This window comes from Ciona robusta, chromosome 9 (assembly GCF_009617815.1).
Source record: "Ciona robusta chromosome 9, ASM961781v2".
Taxonomy (NCBI): Eukaryota; Metazoa; Chordata; class Ascidiacea; order Phlebobranchia; family Cionidae; genus Ciona; species Ciona robusta.
Window position 1 is genome coordinate 2,721,779 of NC_143243.1, and position 19,149 is coordinate 2,740,927.

At 35.8% G+C, this 19,149-nt stretch overlaps 2 protein-coding genes across 3 annotated transcripts; both read left to right on the plus strand.

The window, feature by feature from the left end:
• The first annotated feature begins 67 nt into the window (after positions 1-67).
• Positions 68-12,713, plus strand: LOC149730824 (uncharacterized). Of its 2 annotated transcripts, none has more exons than XM_089883961.1 (27): positions 68-257; positions 390-468; positions 980-1,215; positions 1,277-1,393; positions 1,468-1,632; positions 2,080-2,210; positions 2,460-2,623; positions 3,159-3,259; positions 3,650-3,819; positions 4,187-4,305; positions 4,704-4,803; positions 5,182-5,378; positions 5,475-5,675; positions 5,862-5,999; positions 6,213-6,411; positions 6,900-7,022; positions 7,085-7,177; positions 7,382-7,549; positions 7,939-8,077; positions 8,573-8,798; positions 8,854-9,009; positions 9,332-9,486; positions 9,984-10,087; positions 10,610-10,720; positions 11,186-11,419; positions 11,776-11,934; positions 12,151-12,362. In XM_089883961.1, the coding sequence occupies exons 2-27, from the start codon at positions 443-445 to the stop codon at positions 12,157-12,159; spliced, it is 3,741 nt and encodes a 1,246-aa protein (XP_089740087.1). In that variant the 5' UTR covers positions 68-257; positions 390-442; the 3' UTR covers positions 12,160-12,362. The 2 variants fall into 2 exon arrangements, with proteins under 2 accessions (XP_089740087.1, XP_089740086.1); XM_089883960.1 differs by lacking the exon at positions 12,151-12,362 and adding an exon at positions 12,389-12,713 and having other exon boundaries at positions 71-257.
• A 2,037-nt stretch (positions 12,714-14,750) lies between these two features.
• On the plus strand, positions 14,751-18,769 carry LOC149730825 (ras-related C3 botulinum toxin substrate 1-like). The gene is made up of 4 exons (XM_089884092.1): positions 14,751-15,070; positions 16,466-16,656; positions 17,518-17,733; positions 18,049-18,769. The coding sequence occupies exons 1-4, from the start codon at positions 15,065-15,067 to the stop codon at positions 18,218-18,220; spliced, it is 585 nt and encodes a 194-aa protein (XP_089740218.1). The 5' UTR covers positions 14,751-15,064; the 3' UTR covers positions 18,221-18,769.
• Positions 18,770-19,149: the final 380 nt, after the last annotated feature.

A 19,149-nucleotide genomic window follows, 5' to 3' on the forward strand; every position in this document is an offset into this window, starting at 1 on the left:
CAAAGAAGCTTGTTCAAAAATAGCTTATCTGGTAGAGAGTTGTCCTAATTTTCAGTAAGTGTTTCAGTTGTGACATCATGCTTCTGGTCTTTGGACTGAATACAAAGTCCAAACAAACAGTCACATTTGAGAGTAAACAGTAGATTTGCAGATGAAACTCGTTCTGGTATACATATATAACTTCATAACGTCAGGTAAAAACGGGAAATAACATTCAGGCAAACGGACTATAACGGCTAATGACAATTTGGAAGCAGGTGTGATATTTTGCAGTGTTTCAGTTTTTGTTTCGTATTTGACGCAAATACCGTTTGTATTCATTTTCGCCGGACTTCCGTTTTAGACCGTACATGTCAGTTATAAAACCTAAACAACGTTTTTCTCTATAGGTTACTTTAACCGATAGAATTACAAGTAAAAACAACTGTACCGCTATCTCAAAATGGATTGGGAAAAGGAATTAGAAAAGTAAGCACGGATATTGCTGTAAAATAATATATAGTCCTGTGGGGTAAGAGGGGACACCTATAACATATAATATACAAGTATCCTGATCGTGTTTTAAACAATTAACAACGGCGCAAGGTAGAGAAAACGGTTTTATAAATCTTTGAATGTTCTTGTTTACACTAAATTGGGCGAGAAAGTAGAATGAACAGGTGTCCCATTTTCCTCCACCTTACTTTAGTAAACGTTTAATGAAAAGAACTATTTAGTGAGAAAATGGGTGTATGCACCATGTATATTATGTTAAGATAAGATGAGATGTTTTTATTTCCCTTACTCGGCATACTTAGTAGTAAACATAGAATATTTTCAGAAATATAAAAACCGTAGTCCCGGCACGACTCTAAAAGAACTTTGTTTATTTTTTAAACCTAATTAGGAAATACAGGATTTAAGTGATAACGGTATCCCATCGTACCCCTCAGTACTAAACCCACTTTTCTTCCAAAAGTATAAACCTATGTGTTTTTAGGTACGAGTCATTGGGTTGTCTTCATGAAATATTTCAACGGCAAGCCAGGGCGACCCCTGATTCAGTCGCAGTTGTTGGGGATGACGTCACACTTACGTTTCAGGAATTAGACGAAGCAAGCAATGTACTTGCGGACGCTCTCCAAATCCGGGGTGTTGTTCGCGATTCAAGTGTCGGCATCTTTATGGAGCGTTGTGTCGGTTATGTAATCTCATATATAGCCATTTTGAAAGCAGGTTATATACACGGCTATTTGGCTTGGTTGGGAATTTAAAATTTACGTTTTATTTTTTACAGGTGGAGCGTATATGCCTCTTGATTTGTCCTACCCTGATGTTTTGTTAGAGGATATATTCAGTGACGCGAAACCTGTTTGTATTATCACAAACCCGCAAATGCAGAAACGAGTTTTAGGTGAAAATGCAAACAACATTTTTTCGTGCTATATTTTGTTCAGTACAAATTTCAGACAAATATGTATATTACAGATAAAAAACAAACGGTGCTTGTTTTAAATGAAAACTGGAAGGAGAAATTGGATAAAGAAAATAGGGATGCGGTGACGGGTGGTGCCGATTTAACAAGACCGAAAGTTCAACTCGACGATCTGGCTTACGTTGTTTATTCTTCTGGCACAACAGGAAAACCCAAAGGTACGAAAAAAAGACTTCTAGTACTGTGGGGTAAAATAGGATGCCGTTAGCACTTAGATCTCATATTTCCTGATCGTGTTTTGATCAATTACCATCGCTCTCATGGAATCGCAGAATTTTTATATAGTAGGGCGGGGTAAGACGGAACACTTAGCACATAATATCCAAATAACCTGATCGTGTTTTAAACAATTTACAACGGTCTATGGAAGTCGTGGGAAAATGGTTTTATAATTTGTTGAATTTTTCTTGTTTACTACCAAATGGGACGATAAAATAGAATGAAAAGGTATTCCATCTTTCCCCACTGTACTCTATAAACATTATTTTTATACTACCAAATATGATAAGAAAGGGGGGTAAACGAAGTCCCATTTTGCCTCACTTTACTATGTGATTTACTGAACCTTGCCTTTTAACGACATAAATGTGTTTGTATGTACGCAGGCATTATGTGCCCACACAGAGGTGCAGTTTACTCTTACACCTGGCGCCACCTTATCTGCCCATTTGAAACCGGCGACAGAGTGGCATGCAATGTTTTCTTTGTTTGGGAAATGCTAAGACCATTATTAAAGGTAGGCGCAAAAAAAATTCTAAAATTACTCTTAGGTAGTAGAGTGGAGGAGGATGGAAAACCTTTTCATTCTATTTTCTCGTCCCATTTGGTAGTAAATAAAGCACATTCAAAATATTATAAAACCGTATCATCACGGCTACCATAGACCGTTGTTAATTGTTTAAACACGATCGGGATGTCTGGACATTATGTGCTAACAAGGGTTCCGTCTTTCCCCACCCTACTATATGTTACCGTTTATTTTCAGGGAGTACCACTGTACGTTATACCAGATACAGCTATATACGACCCTCTATTACTCAGTGGGTTTTTAAAGAAACATTCAATCACCAGAATCTTATTTACTCCGTCTTTACTCGAGACTGTGCTCGATGCGCAGAATCTAAACATCAGCGACTTTTCTACGCTCAAGTGAGTTGTGAAATAATCCGCCATTGCGGAAAAAGTAATTACATTTTTTAATTTTGAATAAATATAAATTATTTTGAAACTTTGGTCACGATAACGAAGGTCGGGAAAGTTTACAAAACCAAAAAGATGGGTATAGTAACGGTAAAACAACAGTTGTTAAAACACGGATATGGGTAAATCAAAGCCTATGTACACTTACGTACATGAAACAAAATAAAATTTATACTTATATCATTACTTCATGTAAAATGTACAATGGGCATAGCACCAGATAAATGGTTCAACCTTTAGATCTGTTCAAACACATTACCAGTGAAACTCATATATTTTTATGTTTTTTTCTGTTTGAAAATAAGACTGACGATGCCATTTAGGCGAAAATTCATTATATATTTGATTGCACTTGTTTTTCTATCTGTTACGTTTTTGGAGCATCAGATCCTTACCGCATTTCCTATACACAAAAATCGTTTAACTCTATGGGTACCTGATCAGCGCCGGATTTGTGAAATTTATTACAGTTATTTTGTTACAGAGTTATTTGGTTTTGCGGAGAAGTAGTGACGTCATCATTGCTTGATCGATGTACTTCCATTTTGCCATGGATTCGGTTCTACAACCTATACAGTATATCTGGTAACTTCAAAATCTTGTACAAACTTTTGTTGGGCATTTTTGCAGCTGTTGTGTAGCCTATAGTAGTGATATAGAGCCTCGCCTCTAAACCATTTAGTATATTGATGATTCAAAAAGTTTAATATACCAACAATTATCGGCGTATGCAATTATACCTAAACATAATCTATCATTAAGTAACATACGTGGTATAACTCGTAAATTAATACGATGTGTATTAAACAAAACCCTCGCATTAGGTATATTTATATGTGGGATAAGATGGGGCCAACAGAAATTTATAAGCGTACAGCTAAGCCACTTTTATTAATTGTTCAAGAATCAACAAACAGGAAATATGGGATTTCGGTGCTAAAGTCCCATGTTACCCCACGTTTATTTATTTTTCAGAATGCCATGACGTTGCGACATCGGATTTGAATCGTTTTATCAAAATGGAAGATGAAATGGAAGAAACAAAGAAGAGAAAATTTGCTCCGGTTGGATCAGTATGTCCTGGCATCCATGTTGTCATCTTGGATGATGAGGGAAACCCTCAGCCTATTGGGATGCAGGGAGAGGTGGGCATTATGTTATCAATTTCACTGGCCTTTTTTTGCGCCATGGCACAATAGTGAGCCTTGCCTCTAACCTAGAGGTTATGGGTTCAAGTTTTATCGCTGCTACCGTTGTGGGCGTATGTTTTTCTGTTCAAGACACTTAACGGCAATTGCTCCAATTCAATGGTCGCTAATTGGTTGTCTGAACTGTCAGTTACATATACGTGGTACAATACCTATACACGACAATGGAGTGTATGCAACAGAACATCCGTGTTACAAAAAAATCCTTTGTTTACTACTAATACGACAAGAAAAGAGAGTGATAAAATGTCCCATCTTACCGCACCCTACTATATACAGTTGAATTATAACTGATGTTTCCCAGATTTTTGTCGGAGGTCCGACATTAGCAAGGGGATATCTGAACAGGCCAGAAATGAACAAGCTTCGATTTATTAAACGACCGAAAAATGTTAGTACGGCAGTTGGGGATATTCTGTACAGGTATATTCAGTAGTTATCGCCTTAACGTATATATTGGGCTGTTTTAAATAATTTAATTTTCGTGCTAATTGTCCAACGCCGTTGCAGTTTGGTTGGCGCTCTGTCTCTAATCATAGAGAGTATGGGTTCAAGGCTTGTCGCTGCTACCGGTGTGGGCGTATGTGCTTGGACAATACACTTAAGGGTAATTGCTCCAACCCAGTGGTTACTAATAGGTTGTCTAAGCTTAATGCCATACGGAAAGAAAAAAAAAAAAAAAACACTTACGAAGTTATACATACGTGTTAACTCAAAAACTGCCATGAAGTGTATGAAACAGAAAATCCGTGTTATAACGACTGTCGTTTTCCGACCATTCATCGAAGATAAAGTAAGTTACATTCATTCATTATTCATAGAACTGGCGATTGGGGATTAATACGATCGGACAGAAACCTTGAGATTTGTGGAAGATGCGACACGATGGTGAAGATTCGGGGTTACAGCATCGAAGTCAAGGTACAAGTAATGCAGTGCAAATATTTTCTAGTTTATTAAAGCGACATATACCAACGGAAAATGAAAATTTCTAGACAGATTAAAACTCTTAAATGTAATCTAAAGCTACTACAAAAGTTTCAAAAAACGGAACAGCTTCTGAAAAAAATACTTGTCGAAACCAAAAATCCAAGCGCTTAAGTAAAAACTTATAGTACACTGTGGGACGAAATTTACCTAAATCCTTTAATTTCTTGTGTTTTGAACAATTAACGACGCTCTTTTATATTCACCGGGGTAAAGTTCTGTAAATACTTACTGTTTACCGAATGAACCGAGAAAAAAGATTGAAAATAATGTCCCATCTTTCCTAACCCTGGTATATCAACATTGATTCAGGCTGTAGAAGTGGCTCTTATGGGCCTTGAACAAGTGAACGCATGTGTGGTGATGACGATTGGCGAAGAGGGCCAAGACAAGCAGCTGGTTGCATATATAGTACCAGAAGGTGAAGTGACCAAAAAAGAAATTCGGAATTCTCTCAAAACCAAACTGCCTTTCTACATGATACCATCGTATTACATATTTCTTCAAAGGTATATATTGTTGTTTTATTGATGGCCATACTAAATATAGCCCTAACTTTACATTCATTCATTTTTCTATTCGCGTGAACATTGCATTCTCCATAGCATCCCAGTTCTGGCCGCGTCCGGTAAACTGGATAAGAAAGCTCTTCCTGATGTCAACTCTAGGCGACCATCAGTGAGTTTCTTGGCGGAAGATCATACAGAGCCGGTCACAGAAACCGAAAAGTTTTTGGAGGAAACTTGGTGCGAAATTCTTCAAATGGAAGTTATTGATGTACAGGAAAGCTTCTTCGACCTTGGAGGGTAACTGCAGTGCATTAAAATTGCTTCATGTATATTAAAAATCTAAAGCAACTCTGAGAAAACGTGGTTTATTGTTGAATGCATGAACAGGGAATATGGGTTTTAGGTTCTAACGCTATACTTTCTTACCTCATAGTACTATACGAAAAATTGCTTTGGAAAATAAAAGTAGCCTATTTTTTACAGACATTCTTTGCTCGCTGCTCGCTTGCTTGGGAAAATTCGAGAAAGGTTTGCTCAGAAAGAGATAACGATGAGACATCTATTCGCCCATCCTACCATTGTTGAACTTGCAAAGTTCTTGGACTGCAATGAACCAGAAGAGTAAGAAAACCATACACATTTATTTCCATTTTTTCAAGTTCATTATTTACGTTTTTCACATAATTAGCATACTTTTTTTATCTCCGCAAAACCGATAGCATAAGATTATGTTTTTTAATGAAAGGGCATAAACAGCAAAAGGGGCATAAACAGCAAAATAACAGTTCATTACAATGTACCTTACAGTCATTTACAATTTTTTTGTTATTACAGAGTCAAAAGTGGTGAAATAGATCTTCTTTCTGAAGTCCAAAGTCTATCTACTGGGCAGGTGAACCTTGATATCCAATTGCGAGCTTTTTGGAGATCTTTAAGATTTGGAAATCAGTTTCGCCGAGGAAGAGTGTTGTTAACTGGTGCTACGGGTTTCTTGGGAGCTTTCTTGTTGAAAGAACTGTTGCTTCATACCAAGGTATTATTTACCTGCTATTTAATGACTGTCAGAAATTCGCAAAGCTGACCCTGATCTGGTGCTCATAGAGTTGCACGGTTCTTATGTAAAGAGTTATAATACTGAGTTTCTAACGCCACGAAAATGGAACCTGCAAAAATCAGGTCCAACCAATTGTATAATGAAATATATATATTTCACCTAAGGGCACCGTCAGTCTCAAATTATATTAAAGTCTATTTTGTTGGTTACGTTTTTGAAACACCATACCCTCAGCTGCTACTAGTTTTGATATATAAAAGAATGGGAGATATTTTTTAACTATTTGGGAGTAAACAAAAAAACCTTTAAAAAGTCATAAAACCGTATCCTTGAGACTCTCATAGACCGTTGTTAATTGTTTAAAACACAATATTCGGATATTATGTGCTAAAGGTGTTATATCTTTCCCCGCCCTACTTTGTTGTGTGGAATAAAACATTATGACTCAACAGATTCTTACATTACAGGTTAAAATTTACTGTCTTGTCCGTCGCTTACCGGATAAAACCGGAGAGGAACGACTTATCGAAAACCTTGAGTTTTATGAAACATTTTCAAAACAAAACAGTCAGGATCGCGACTTGTTAAAGGTATAAAATATAACATGTTATAATATTGAACTTTTAATGTTAACAATGTGTTTGTTGCGCAGGCATTTAATAAACGAGTGAGCGTTCTGTTTGGAGATGTCGCTCTGGTTCATCTAGGATTGTCCGAAGAAGATTATGCATTTTTAACATACGAGGTAAAAACCTAGTATAATAGAGACGGGGTAAAATGGGACATGTGCTCATTATCTTTCCCGTTACTCTTAAAACAGCGTTCGTAATTGTTCAAAACAAGACTAGGAAATCCAGGATTTAGGTTCTAACATTAACCCATCTTACCCCACAGTTCTATATAATACCGTTTGAGTGAGTAATTTTTTTACATAGTGTAAACTTTTCAGATAGATTACGTCATCCACACGGCTGCGTATGTCAACCTTTTATATCCATATGAAGCTTTGAAAGGAACTAATGTGACTGGAACCAGGAATGTGCTGCTGTTCTCACAAGGAGGAAAGATCAAACCTCTACATTACATCAGTACGAACGCGGTGTTCCCAAATAACCAGGTTAGTTTAAAATAAATACGAAATAAGTGAATAAATAAATACATTTTGTTTTGTCCTCGCGTGGCGGCAGGACAACGACAGTTGTTATATAATATAAAGTAGATCTGTTTCATACACCTCATGTCTGCTTTTTACAGTTTACCACGTATGTAACTTTGTGAATAACTATTTTCGGACTTTTAATGTATAACCGACGATTCAGAGAACCAATTATTGAACACTGGGTTGGAGTAATTGCTATTAAGTGTCTTGCTCAAGGACATATACGCCCAAAATGCTAGCACCTACAGGCCTTGAACCCGTACCCCTAGGTACACAGGCTTGCTGGTCACTGTGTGACGACACCGGTTTAAACTTGTTGTACGTTTTTGTAACGGTTTATGTTTTAGGTTATGTGCAAGGAAGAGCCAACAACGGAAGAAGATGGACAGCTATTGACGGGAGGCTACGCTCAAACTAAATGGGTTGCTGAGAAACTGTTGTTAAAGGCGAAAGACCAAGGATTGCCGATTACAATTTACCGAATAGGTTTGAAGGAAATATCATTATCAATAAAATTTTTAACTATTGAGTGGGGTAAGTTGGGAAAACCGTAGCACCTAAATCCTATATTTTTTTTAATCGTGACTAAAATTTAAAACAAAAAAGTATCCTATCTTACCCCACTCTATAATTGTAATTTATCCCTTGGAGTACGGTGTAGCGAAGAAGTAGTTAGAACAAAAAAACACAATATAGCGATCAAATGACAGTCGTCAATAACACGTTTACGATTTAAAATATATAGTAGGATGGGGAAAGACGGGAAAATTTTGGCTAGTAATATCCAAGTATCGTGTTTTAAACAAATAAAAACGGTGTACATGAGTCGTGAAGATACGGTTTAATCATTCATTGAATTTTCTTCGTTTACTACCAAACAGGATGCTAAGAAAATAGAATAAAAAGTCTCCAATCTTTCCCCATTTTACTAAATATATTTACATTACAGTTTTTTATTCTTACGTAAAACTTTATGTACAGGAAATATATCGGGAGACCGAAAGAACGCTGGTTGGAACCCGACCGACTTTATATTACTGGTGTTGCGAGCTTCGTTGCAGATTTCTGCTTGGCCGGATGTAGACTGGCAAATTGAAATGACTCCTGTAGATTTCGTCAGCTCTGCGATAGTTCAGCTTTCACAGGATATACAAGCGTCAGTGAATAAAATATTCCACATTGTGCAACCAGAAAACATTACCGGCAGGTATAAGACTTTAATTTTTGAAGTTTTTTGTCAATTGAACTTTGAAAAATTTCAGATCATTTTTTCACTGGCTGAATACGGAGTATGGTTACAATTTAAAGTTGGTATCAATGGAAAAGTGGTGCAGTAAAGTGGAACTAATTCGGGATACGAGTACAGTCCCTGGACATAGGGATGTCAGAAAAATGCTCGAAAGCGTCACTTCAACAAGGTTTATTCTGTGCAAAAAATATTAAAAACAAGCGTGCTCTGCTCTAGTGTTAAGGTTCGGGTTCAAAGCTCGTTGCTGCTACTATTGTGGGAGTGTGTGTCTTTGGAGGACACCTAAAGGCAGTTGCTTCAACCCAGTGGTCCGTTAAAGGTTGTTCATAAATAAACATATACATCGGTTTAAAAAAAACGACCGCCCACAAAGTTACATATAACTGGTAAGCGTGCGCGAGGTTTATAAAACAGAATACTTGTATTAGAACGACTGTACTGTTGCCTAGCAGTCATCCATTTATCCGAGTATCAACTTTTTATTACTGCAGGGACACCTCTCTATTTTCTTACAATACAACATTCGACGTCACGAACTTCAAAGCAGCGATTAAAGATAATTATCCGAGTCTTAATAAAGGCCTTCTTCGATTTTACCTTTCAAATTTAACGAAAAGAAATGTTTTGCTATCTCCTTGCCGGCCATGTGAGTATTGAGTATTATTAGACGCGATTTTTTTCAAAGACTGTTTCGTTTTGTTAAAACTGCGATACCTGTGTGTCCCATCTTTTCCTACAGTACCATATACAAGTTTTGATTTTTCGTTAGTATGCCTGTTTAATATTAGGTAATTTAAAAAAAACATTCTGCTTTGGGAATCTCCCTAGACAAAGAGTTTAGAATAGTCATTTTAATACAAAATCGTGTGCCATTTTTTTATTATGTCATATTCTCTTTTACTCTTGCAAAATAGCTGTTTATTAGAACTTAACAACGCAAAATAAAAATGAGAGAAGAAGAAAAAAAGTTTATGGTAATGTTGTACAAATTTTGCTTATCAAGCAAAGCCTAAATGCGTGCTGACACGAATAATAATTAATAACAGAAACATATCTCTTTAAAATAAATAATGTCAGGTAAATTTGGTAAGTGATATCTATAAACCAACCTTCTAATTCAAATAATTAATGTTCCTTGTTTAGCAACAGCGAATCAACCATTGAGTGGGAAAGTTGCTGTTGTAACTGGTGCATCAAGTGGTATTGGAAGATCGATTGCGATTCACCTGTCAAATGCAGGAGCAAAAGTAACCTTATTAAATTATGTATATATAGTAGGGTGGGGGTAGATGGGACATCGTTTCATTCCATTTTCTCGTCCTATTTGGTGGTAAACAAAGAACATTAAAACCGCACCCCCAGGACTCCCATGGACAGTTGTTTATTTGTTTAAACCACGATCAGGGTATTTGGATATTATGTGCTAAAGGTGTCCTATCTTACCCCACAGGACCATATACATTTTTTATTAAACTTGCATTGATTTATTCTAAGTTTATTCTTCTACTTACAAAAATTGGCCTTAAGATTCTGACATTCTGTTATCATAAAACAACAAATACTGGATAAATATTTTAATTATGAACATTTACATTATAAATATAAATATACAAACAAAATTATTTTTTTAAAGTCAAAAATATGCAACCGGTTTTGATAAACTTGACATTGATAAATTTACATACACTTTTAGACAAAACTTCCCAAAAAATGTCTTCAGGGGCACTTTAAAGACTTAATAAAATTTATGTTATGCCACTTGTATATAGGTGTGTATTGCTGCAAGAAATGTTGGTAAATTAGAAGAACTGAAGTCTGAGATAGAAAAGAACAACGGAACAGCTGCTTTTTTCCAATGTGATGTCACAGTGAGAGAACAGGTCTGGTGGAAACATATGAATTGTTAAACAAATTTCATTTGTTTATTTTTGTATGCGGGCAGCAACAGTCGTAATAACACCTTCTGTTTCTGATTTAAAACTTATGTCCCACTTACCGGCACCATAGCAAAGTGATTAGCGCACCTGCCTTTAACCGAGAACAGGTAAACAAAGCTACATTCATGGTAGCTTGTAAGCTGGCACGAGGTGTATTAACACCCGTGTTTTAATGACTGTCGTTTTTTCGTCCATGCGAGGATAAAGTAAGTTACTTTCATACTAGTTAGGAGTTACCATATATGTAGTATTTGTTTAACAATGGCTGAAAACTAAGTCAACCCATGAAGTACTACTGAGCTAACCACTGTGCCACATCACTGGACTAACAGTGTTTTGACCTGTATTTATCTCAAAACTAAGACTTAACCAAAATTTGAACCATAACATGCACTTTTATCATTACAGGTTATGCAGCTTATTTCTTTTGCTGAGAAAAACTTAGGACCCGTTGATATTATGGTAAACAATGCTGGGGTAATGATGTATTCAAAAATGAGCAATGTTATGATGGATGATTGGGATAAAACTATTGACGTTAATTGTAAAGGTGTTACAAATGGCATTGGGGCTGTTATACCCGGTATGATCAAACGCAAACGTGGCCATATTGTCAATACAAGTTCTGATGCTGGACTACAGGTAGCATATTAACATTATAATAATATATATGTATGACTTTAAGTCAAAGCTTTATAAATTCATGAAATCAGAAAAAAAGACCCACAAAGTTACATACATGGTAATTCGTTAGCCTCTGGTCTGCTGATTTTACTTAGCTGTTGGATTTTGTCATATTTTGATAACTGTATAATAAGATTCTTAAATAGCTGTAACAATTGTGCCTGCATTCACTTTTCTAAGGTATTTTAGAACACAAAAAGTAAAACCAACATAAAAAAAACAAACTTATGTTTACTAATTCAATTATCATTTGTTATTAAAAACATTTACCACTTTGTACGCTTACTGTTTTAATATAAATTGATATATCTTAGGGTTTTCCTGGTTTAGCTGTGTATTCTGGCACAAAATTTTTCGTGGAGGGTGTTTCACAAGCACTGAGGCATGAAATGGTGGAACATGGAATAAAAGTGACGTGCATTCAACCAGGAGATGTGAAAACTAATATCTTGTCTCATACAACTGACTTAGAGGTATGGGTCGGCCCTAAAATTTTTTCATTTTAAGAATTTAATAAATATAATGAATCTTATTTCCACTGAATCTTTTTTCTCTTGTCTGATAACTTGGGTCCATTCATCTGTCTAACTCTAACAAGTTTATGTGGTAATGTGGTATGATCAACAAAAATGTTGCTTTGGGTTGAGCGGTCACCCTTTGTAACTGACACCTTTTCCTCACCCATTTAGAGTCTTTAGACAACCATTTTGTCAACTTGGTTAAAGAAATTGGCGTTAAATTTCTTGAACATAATCATCCACAATGGTAGCAGCGATAAACCTTGAACCAGTAACCAATGGGTTAGAGTTAGGGGCATGGGCGCTAACCACTATGTCATGTGCCGGAAATGTTTGCGTAAATGTATAGAAGAATGAATAAATAAATTTATTTTGTCTCTTGCTACCCCAATACTTTAATGTTTTTTAGGCTCAAAAACAATATGATGGAAGTAGTAAGTGCAAAATACTCGATCCCGATGACATTGGTCGTGCTGTTGCTTATGTTGTTTCACAACCTGATCATGTTTCTATAAATCAGCTACTTATTGAGCCTAAGGAGGCTCCTATATAAAACTGAAAAAATAAGGATTGCTTAATTAATTTATTGAATACAATATGCAATTATTTAGAACACTGTAGCAAAAATTCTTTATTGTGTCAGCTATTTTAGAAAATTTCAGAAATCATGTATTGTACTGTTAGGTGAAATAAATATCGTCGAAAGTGAAATAAATATCGTTCTTTTTTTTCAATCGTTTTTTAACGTATTTATGTTAAGTCGTAAGATTACAGGTATATAATTCCAGAAATATACTTTGTTTCTAAAACAGAATACAAAACTGGATTATTTTTCACCAAGCTGCCATATTATTAATAACATGTGATGTGGATGTGGGCTATTTTGATACCTGTATAAAAATTCTTCCAAACATGTTTATTTAAAAAAAGATGACGTATCCTGACAAAAAAATGTAGTATAGTGGGGTTGGGGAAGATGGGAAACCTTTAGTACATAATATCCAAATAACCTGACCGCGTTTTAAACTATTAACAACGGTCTATGGGAGTTGTGAGGATATGATTTTATAATTGTTTCAGTGTTTTTTGTTTACCATCAAATTAGTTAAAAAAATAGAATAAACAGGTGTCCCATCTTCCACCCTACTATATATAACAAACGTTGGAAATAAGAATATGACTTGGGCGACGATAACAGTGTTTCTGTCTTCTGCAAGCAAAAAATAAAGTATGAAGTTGACATATTAGTATTGCAAATCGAAACATTATATGTTAATTTATAGTGCGGCTGAGAAGTTGGATTCATATGAAGTGTACGTAGCTAAAAAGAAACTAGCACTGCCGCTTAAATTTCGGTTGGAGATTTTTAAAAACTATCCCATCCTACCCCGTGTCCCAACTTGCCTCACCCTACTATATTATTTTATAGTAAGGAGGGGGAAGATGGAACACCTTTTCATTCCATTTTTTCGTCCCACTTAGTAAACAAACAAAAAAACAAAGAATTATAAAAACGTATTCTCACGAATCTCATAAACCGTTGGCAATTGTTTAAAACATGAATAGGACAATTCAATATTATGCGCTGAAGGTGTCCCATCTTCCCCTACCCATTATATTTTGTGTTTAACTGAGTAAACGCAGTTAGTAGCCGCTGTCTGGGCGTAATTGGTATTGGTGGACATACTGCAATTTTTCACATGAGAAGTTTATATTTCTTTCTGGGTTAAAATAATGATCAAACGAAACCCGAAGCTTATCTTCCAAAAACCGAGGTCAATTTTTGTTGGAGTGAAACCAGACCACGCTTTGCCGTATGTACAACGAGAATAGAGGTTATACTTCAAGCATGGCAATTCCCGTTTTATTGTTGCGCGCTTAATAAAGAAACAATGCAACAATGCTGTAGCAAATACCATTGTATTGTATGTATTACGGTGTTTAGACATTGTACAATCTAAAATAGAAAGAAGGAAGCATTTGGTTTCGGTGACGCAATGCACACTACATACATCAGATCACGGTTTTGCTACAGAGAGGTCAGAATTACATGTACTAAGTAAGATGGTATAGCATAGTTGTCGCATAAAAAATAAAGAGGTGTTTAACATGTAAAGGTTCTAGGATTTTCGACACGCATCAATCGCCGCGATAAAACTGCCAACTGCGCATCGCAGCAACTGGTTCGAGATTTGAATTGTTTTGCTCGCAGTTTCAGGAAACTGGTCTGTGATTTTTTTGTCACGCATTTGAAACGTGAAAAGTGGACTTCGGTAAATTATAAACCAACTTTTCTGCGCCCAGGAAACATTCGCCGCTGCTGGGCACGTCTGTGAGCGCAGAGTAATTAGTTTAGCACGGCTGGTCTTTAAAACGAAGAGGTGCGTTTTACAGCTCGATAATCAAACGTTAGAAGTATTCGAATAAAGATCGATTAATTGGACTTATTTATGGCTGATTTATCTCTACGAATTTGTAGCAGTAATTTGGTTAAACGCCGCATAATGTCAGAGTTAACCCGCTAAAGAGCTCTTACCGTTTCTGAAAATCCCAAGAGTATATGGCGTAAACAGAACAACAGGTTCATAGCAATTTATGTACCGTCCATCGCGCTGAGCGCAGATGATTGGTTAGATATCACGGCGTTTCTCTCAACTGCGTGGGTGCGAACATATAACGCCAGTCGAGTCTCGTGCTGTGGTCTCATAGCCGGGTGGTTAGTTGCCTCCGGTGACGTAAGAACAAGAGTTTTATTTCCGTGTAGAACGTGCAGTAGAAATAAGTACAGAGACACTCGATTTAGTCACAGTATCAGCATTGTCATCCGAACACAGTAAACTAAACAGTCAAGCAGTATAGCGAAGTTACTACAAACTAAAATATTCGGTAACAAATTTATAAGACAGGCCTGACTCTAGTTAGTCGGCTGTTATGAGTAACGTATTGTGTATAATTAGAATAAGTAAATGAATGCTGTATTGCAGAGCGGCGTAAGGTTGGTTGCAGTGAATTGCATTGTTTTCATAGGTTTATATTGCAAAAAGATCCGAACAATATTTGAAACTTTGCTTTTTGAGTTCATGAAATGCAGGTAAATATCCAGTACAGTATTTCTGCTTGTACATACAACAATGTTCTACTTCGTTAGTCAGGCACCAACGCCTTGCGTGGCATAAATATAACGAGTGTCCGCGACTCGGTTTGTATATATACAGTCAGGATATTGAAAACCGTTTACATCAAAAGCTCGTATATGCCAATAAGTGCTTTTGAAAAGTGGGTGAAGAGTTGAATCATTGTATTGTGCGCGTCACCTCAGTGGGTGATTCAAGAATGTTGTTTCATTCATTGTTTGTATTAAGATAGGCATTACGCAATAGAACTTGGTAAAGCTATGAGTAACCTCGTAAAAAATGATTATATTTGATTTAAGAAATCTGTTTCTTTGTTGTGGGACCGTTTTCGTTGATCAGCTGTAACAGCTTGACGTCAATTAAACTGTGACGTGACTAGAACTAAACAAAGCGTAACGCCGTATAGTAAAGTGTTGTCCCCAAAGCCAGGCATTCTATTTTTGTCTGCATAAAGAGCTGAATAGATTGTATTGGAGAAAGACAATACAGTGATAAATACGACTGTATTGTTGTAAAGAAATATTGTTTGTCGGGATGTTGTTATAACTGTTCGCCATTTCCTGAATAAAACCAAGTTGCGTCAAACGTATCCTATTAACAATAACCCACGCCATACAAACGTAGGAGCTAACCGTGCTTTATTTAGTCTTGTGGTGACTTAATGGTGTTGCAACATAACATACCAAAGAAAATTATCACACTTATCCATACATGAGTTCTTTTGATGATATACCCTGTTTGTGAATCGCGAAAAAGGAATTTCGTGAAGTTTGGAATATAAAATGACGTCACTTTTAACGCGGCTTTTAAATTTTTAAATTACCACACTTTTAGGCTTTTGTGCATTACTACTAAGTAAAACACGCTAAAATAAGTTTGCAGGATATAAATTTGATCAATTATTTATTAGGATATTAACGAGTCCTGGTTCCTTTTGTGTTTAAACACCAATCTTTTCTATATGGGTGAGATCCCATAGAAATGAACGCCAAGCGACTTTGAATTCTTAAGTTATAGTGGGCCCATTACCCCACAATTATTATGCGATTGTGTGTTTTGAATGTTAAATCTAAAACGCATAGTTTGTAGGCTATGAAGTGTACACTCGATTTTCTCGTACCATTTAGTAAAAAACAAAGAATATATACAGAATAACGGTAGTCTCGCGACTCGAAAATACCGTTGTTAATTGTAAAAAACTAATAAGAAAAATGGGCTTTTAAGTGGTAACGGTACCACATCTCACACCACGGTACTATATATATATATATTATATATATATATATATATAAATATATATATATAATTTTCTGAAAATAAGTTAGTAACGTACCTATGTTGTTTTTATTTAGTCTATAAAATTGGTCGTGGTGGGCGATGGTGCCGTGGGAAAAACGTGTCTACTTATCAGCTACACGGCGAATGCCTTTCCAAGGGAGTATGTTCCGACTGTGTTTGAAAACTACATGGCAAATATCACGGTCAACAATCAGCAAATTTGCTTAAGTCTTTGGGATACCGCTGGTCAAGAGGATTTTGACAGGTAAATACATATTGTGGTGGGGTAAGATGGGACATGATTGAATAAGTTCCCTTTGCCGTTGTTTTTTATAGTAAACAAAGAATAGTTACAGGGTTACATAGTAGGTTGGGTAAAGATGGGACACTTTTAGCACATAGTATTCAAATATCCTGATCGAGTTTTAAACAATTAACAGCGGTCTTTGGGAGTTGTGAGGATAGGATTTTACAATGTTTTGATTATTTTTTGTTTCAACCGAGTGGGACGAGAAAATATAAGGAAAGGGTGTCCCATCTCCCCCCACCCTACTATATAACTGGAGTACCGTGACTTTAAAAAACGTTGTTAATTGTTTAAAACACGACCAGGAAATATAAGAGTTTAAGGTGCCAACGGTATCTTAACTAACCGTTCTATACGTTTGCCTTAAATACACAAATACACAATATTTGTTTTTTTAACGAGATAATTTAAAAAAAAATTGTAGATTTTCGATTATGGTTTTGATTTCTATATAAACGCGGTCACAGATTTTAAATATGCAAATTCTATGTTTACATTGAGTGTTTATATATGTAAATGATTACGACGAATACAAACCCTTAGTTCAATTTTATATTTGTTCACAGATAAACTATTTCGTGCTATGGTGTAAGATGGGATACCGTTAGCACATAATTCCCATATTTTCTGACCGTGCTTTAAATAATTAACAACGCTCTTTTAAAGTCACAGGGTTACAGTTTTTTTAATTATATAATTTTGTAAATAATGTTTGTTTACTACCAAGTTTAAAGAAAAAGTAATGAAAACATGTCCCATCTTACCCCTTCCTAGTATACACGTTATAGTATCAATAACTGAACACTTTTCATAATACAGGTTGAGACCGCTTTCATATCCAGACACCGATGTCTTTGTTCTCTGCTTCTCGATAATTTCTCCAACCTCCTTTGAAAATCTCCAGCACAAATGGTTGCCCGAGTTACGAGAACATTGTCCTAACGTGCCCATCCTGCTAGTGGGGACGAAGCTTGACTTGAGAGAAGACACCGAAATTCTACAACAGCTTTCCTCGAAAAATCTAAAACCAATAACGTGAGTGAGCTTTCTTATTGTAACTGTTCGTAACGGGTAAGGAAATTGCGGGTCAATGGTATGCTATAGCAGGGTGGGGGAAGACGGGACACCTTTAGCATATAACGTCTAAATATTCTGAGCGCGTTTTAAACAATTAACAACGGGGTATATGGGAGTCGTGAGGATACGGATTTATAATTATTTGAATGTTCTTTGTTTACTACCAAATGGGACTAGAAAATCAAACGAAAAAGTGTCTCATTTTCCCCAAACCTACTATAGTACTATATACATACAAATATATCTATTTAAAACAACAATTTAACTCAACAGACCAGAAGAGGGGGCGAAAATGGCGAAAGATATTAAAGCAGTTAAATATTTAGAGTGTTCTGCTCTAACTCAGGAGTGTCTCAGCCAAGTATTTGATGATGCTGTTATTGCAGTGCTAAACCCATCACACTTTTCAAGTAACAATGACAACAGCTGTTGTAAGATCGTTTAAATTTACATCTCGTTGTTTACTTACAGTGTTATGTGTATTAACATTACCGTGATACACACACGAGTTCATAGGGTTAAAAACGAGAGGTATGTTTTCTTTAAAATTAGATAAACACTCATTCCCGTCATGATATATTTCATACGCTTTATGTTATTACGCCTAATGTTTTTATTATATATCTTCATACGTCAGTTCACCAAGAAAAGCAATTAAATGGACTGTAATCGTACTAATCTGATGTAGTATTACGTTATATATGTAACCGAATTCTGCACTGTTTACTTGTTACACAGATTACTGCATAGTTATAAAACCTAAAATTATAAAATGTTTTTAAGGGTATTTGAAAAATATCATTTTGGCAAATTTATTTTTAATACCATCGTAGTATAGTGTATGCAATTCAGGTACTTTTTATTACATAAATTTACGCAGTAAAAGTGAAGCATTTTTAAATGATTTTGTTGTAGTATTCAACATTTTACATGTTTTATTTGTTCATTTTATTAATGCGTAACGGTCGAATAAAACTATAACTACAAATTGGAACAGTTTGTTTTAGCATTATATTTTTAACACGTTATATAGTAGGGTTGGGGAAAACAGGACACCTTTAGCAGATGATATGCAAATATACTGATCGTGTTTTAAACAATAAACAACAGGCACCGACAAACGGCCTTTGTTTTTAAACGTTATATAAAGTAGGGTGGGGGAAGATAGGACACCTTTTCAATCTATTTTTTTCGTCCCATTTGGTAGTATGCAAAGAACGTCCAAAGAATTATAAAACCGTTTTACGGCTTCCATTAACGGTTGTTAATTGTTTAACAGCGCTCGAATACTCGCATATCATGTGCTAAAGGTGTCCCATCTCCCCCCACCCTACTATCAGTCGTGGAGAAGACCAAACAGCAAGACAATACCCA

Coding starts and splice junctions, on each gene's coding strand:
- LOC149730824 (XM_089883960.1), top strand. CDS start 443: ATGGATTGGGAAAAGGAATTAGAAAA. Junction 469..979: donor TGGGAAAAGGAATTAGAAAA/GTAAGCACGGAT, acceptor ATGTGTTTTTAG/GTACGAGTCATTGGGTTGTC. Junction 6,000..6,212: donor GACTGCAATGAACCAGAAGA/GTAAGAAAACCA, acceptor TTGTTATTACAG/AGTCAAAAGTGGTGAAATAG.
- LOC149730825 (XM_089884092.1), top strand. Junction 16,657..17,517: donor GGTCAAGAGGATTTTGACAG/GTAAATACATAT, acceptor TTCATAATACAG/GTTGAGACCGCTTTCATATC. Junction 17,734..18,048: donor AAAAATCTAAAACCAATAAC/GTGAGTGAGCTT, acceptor TTAACTCAACAG/ACCAGAAGAGGGGGCGAAAA.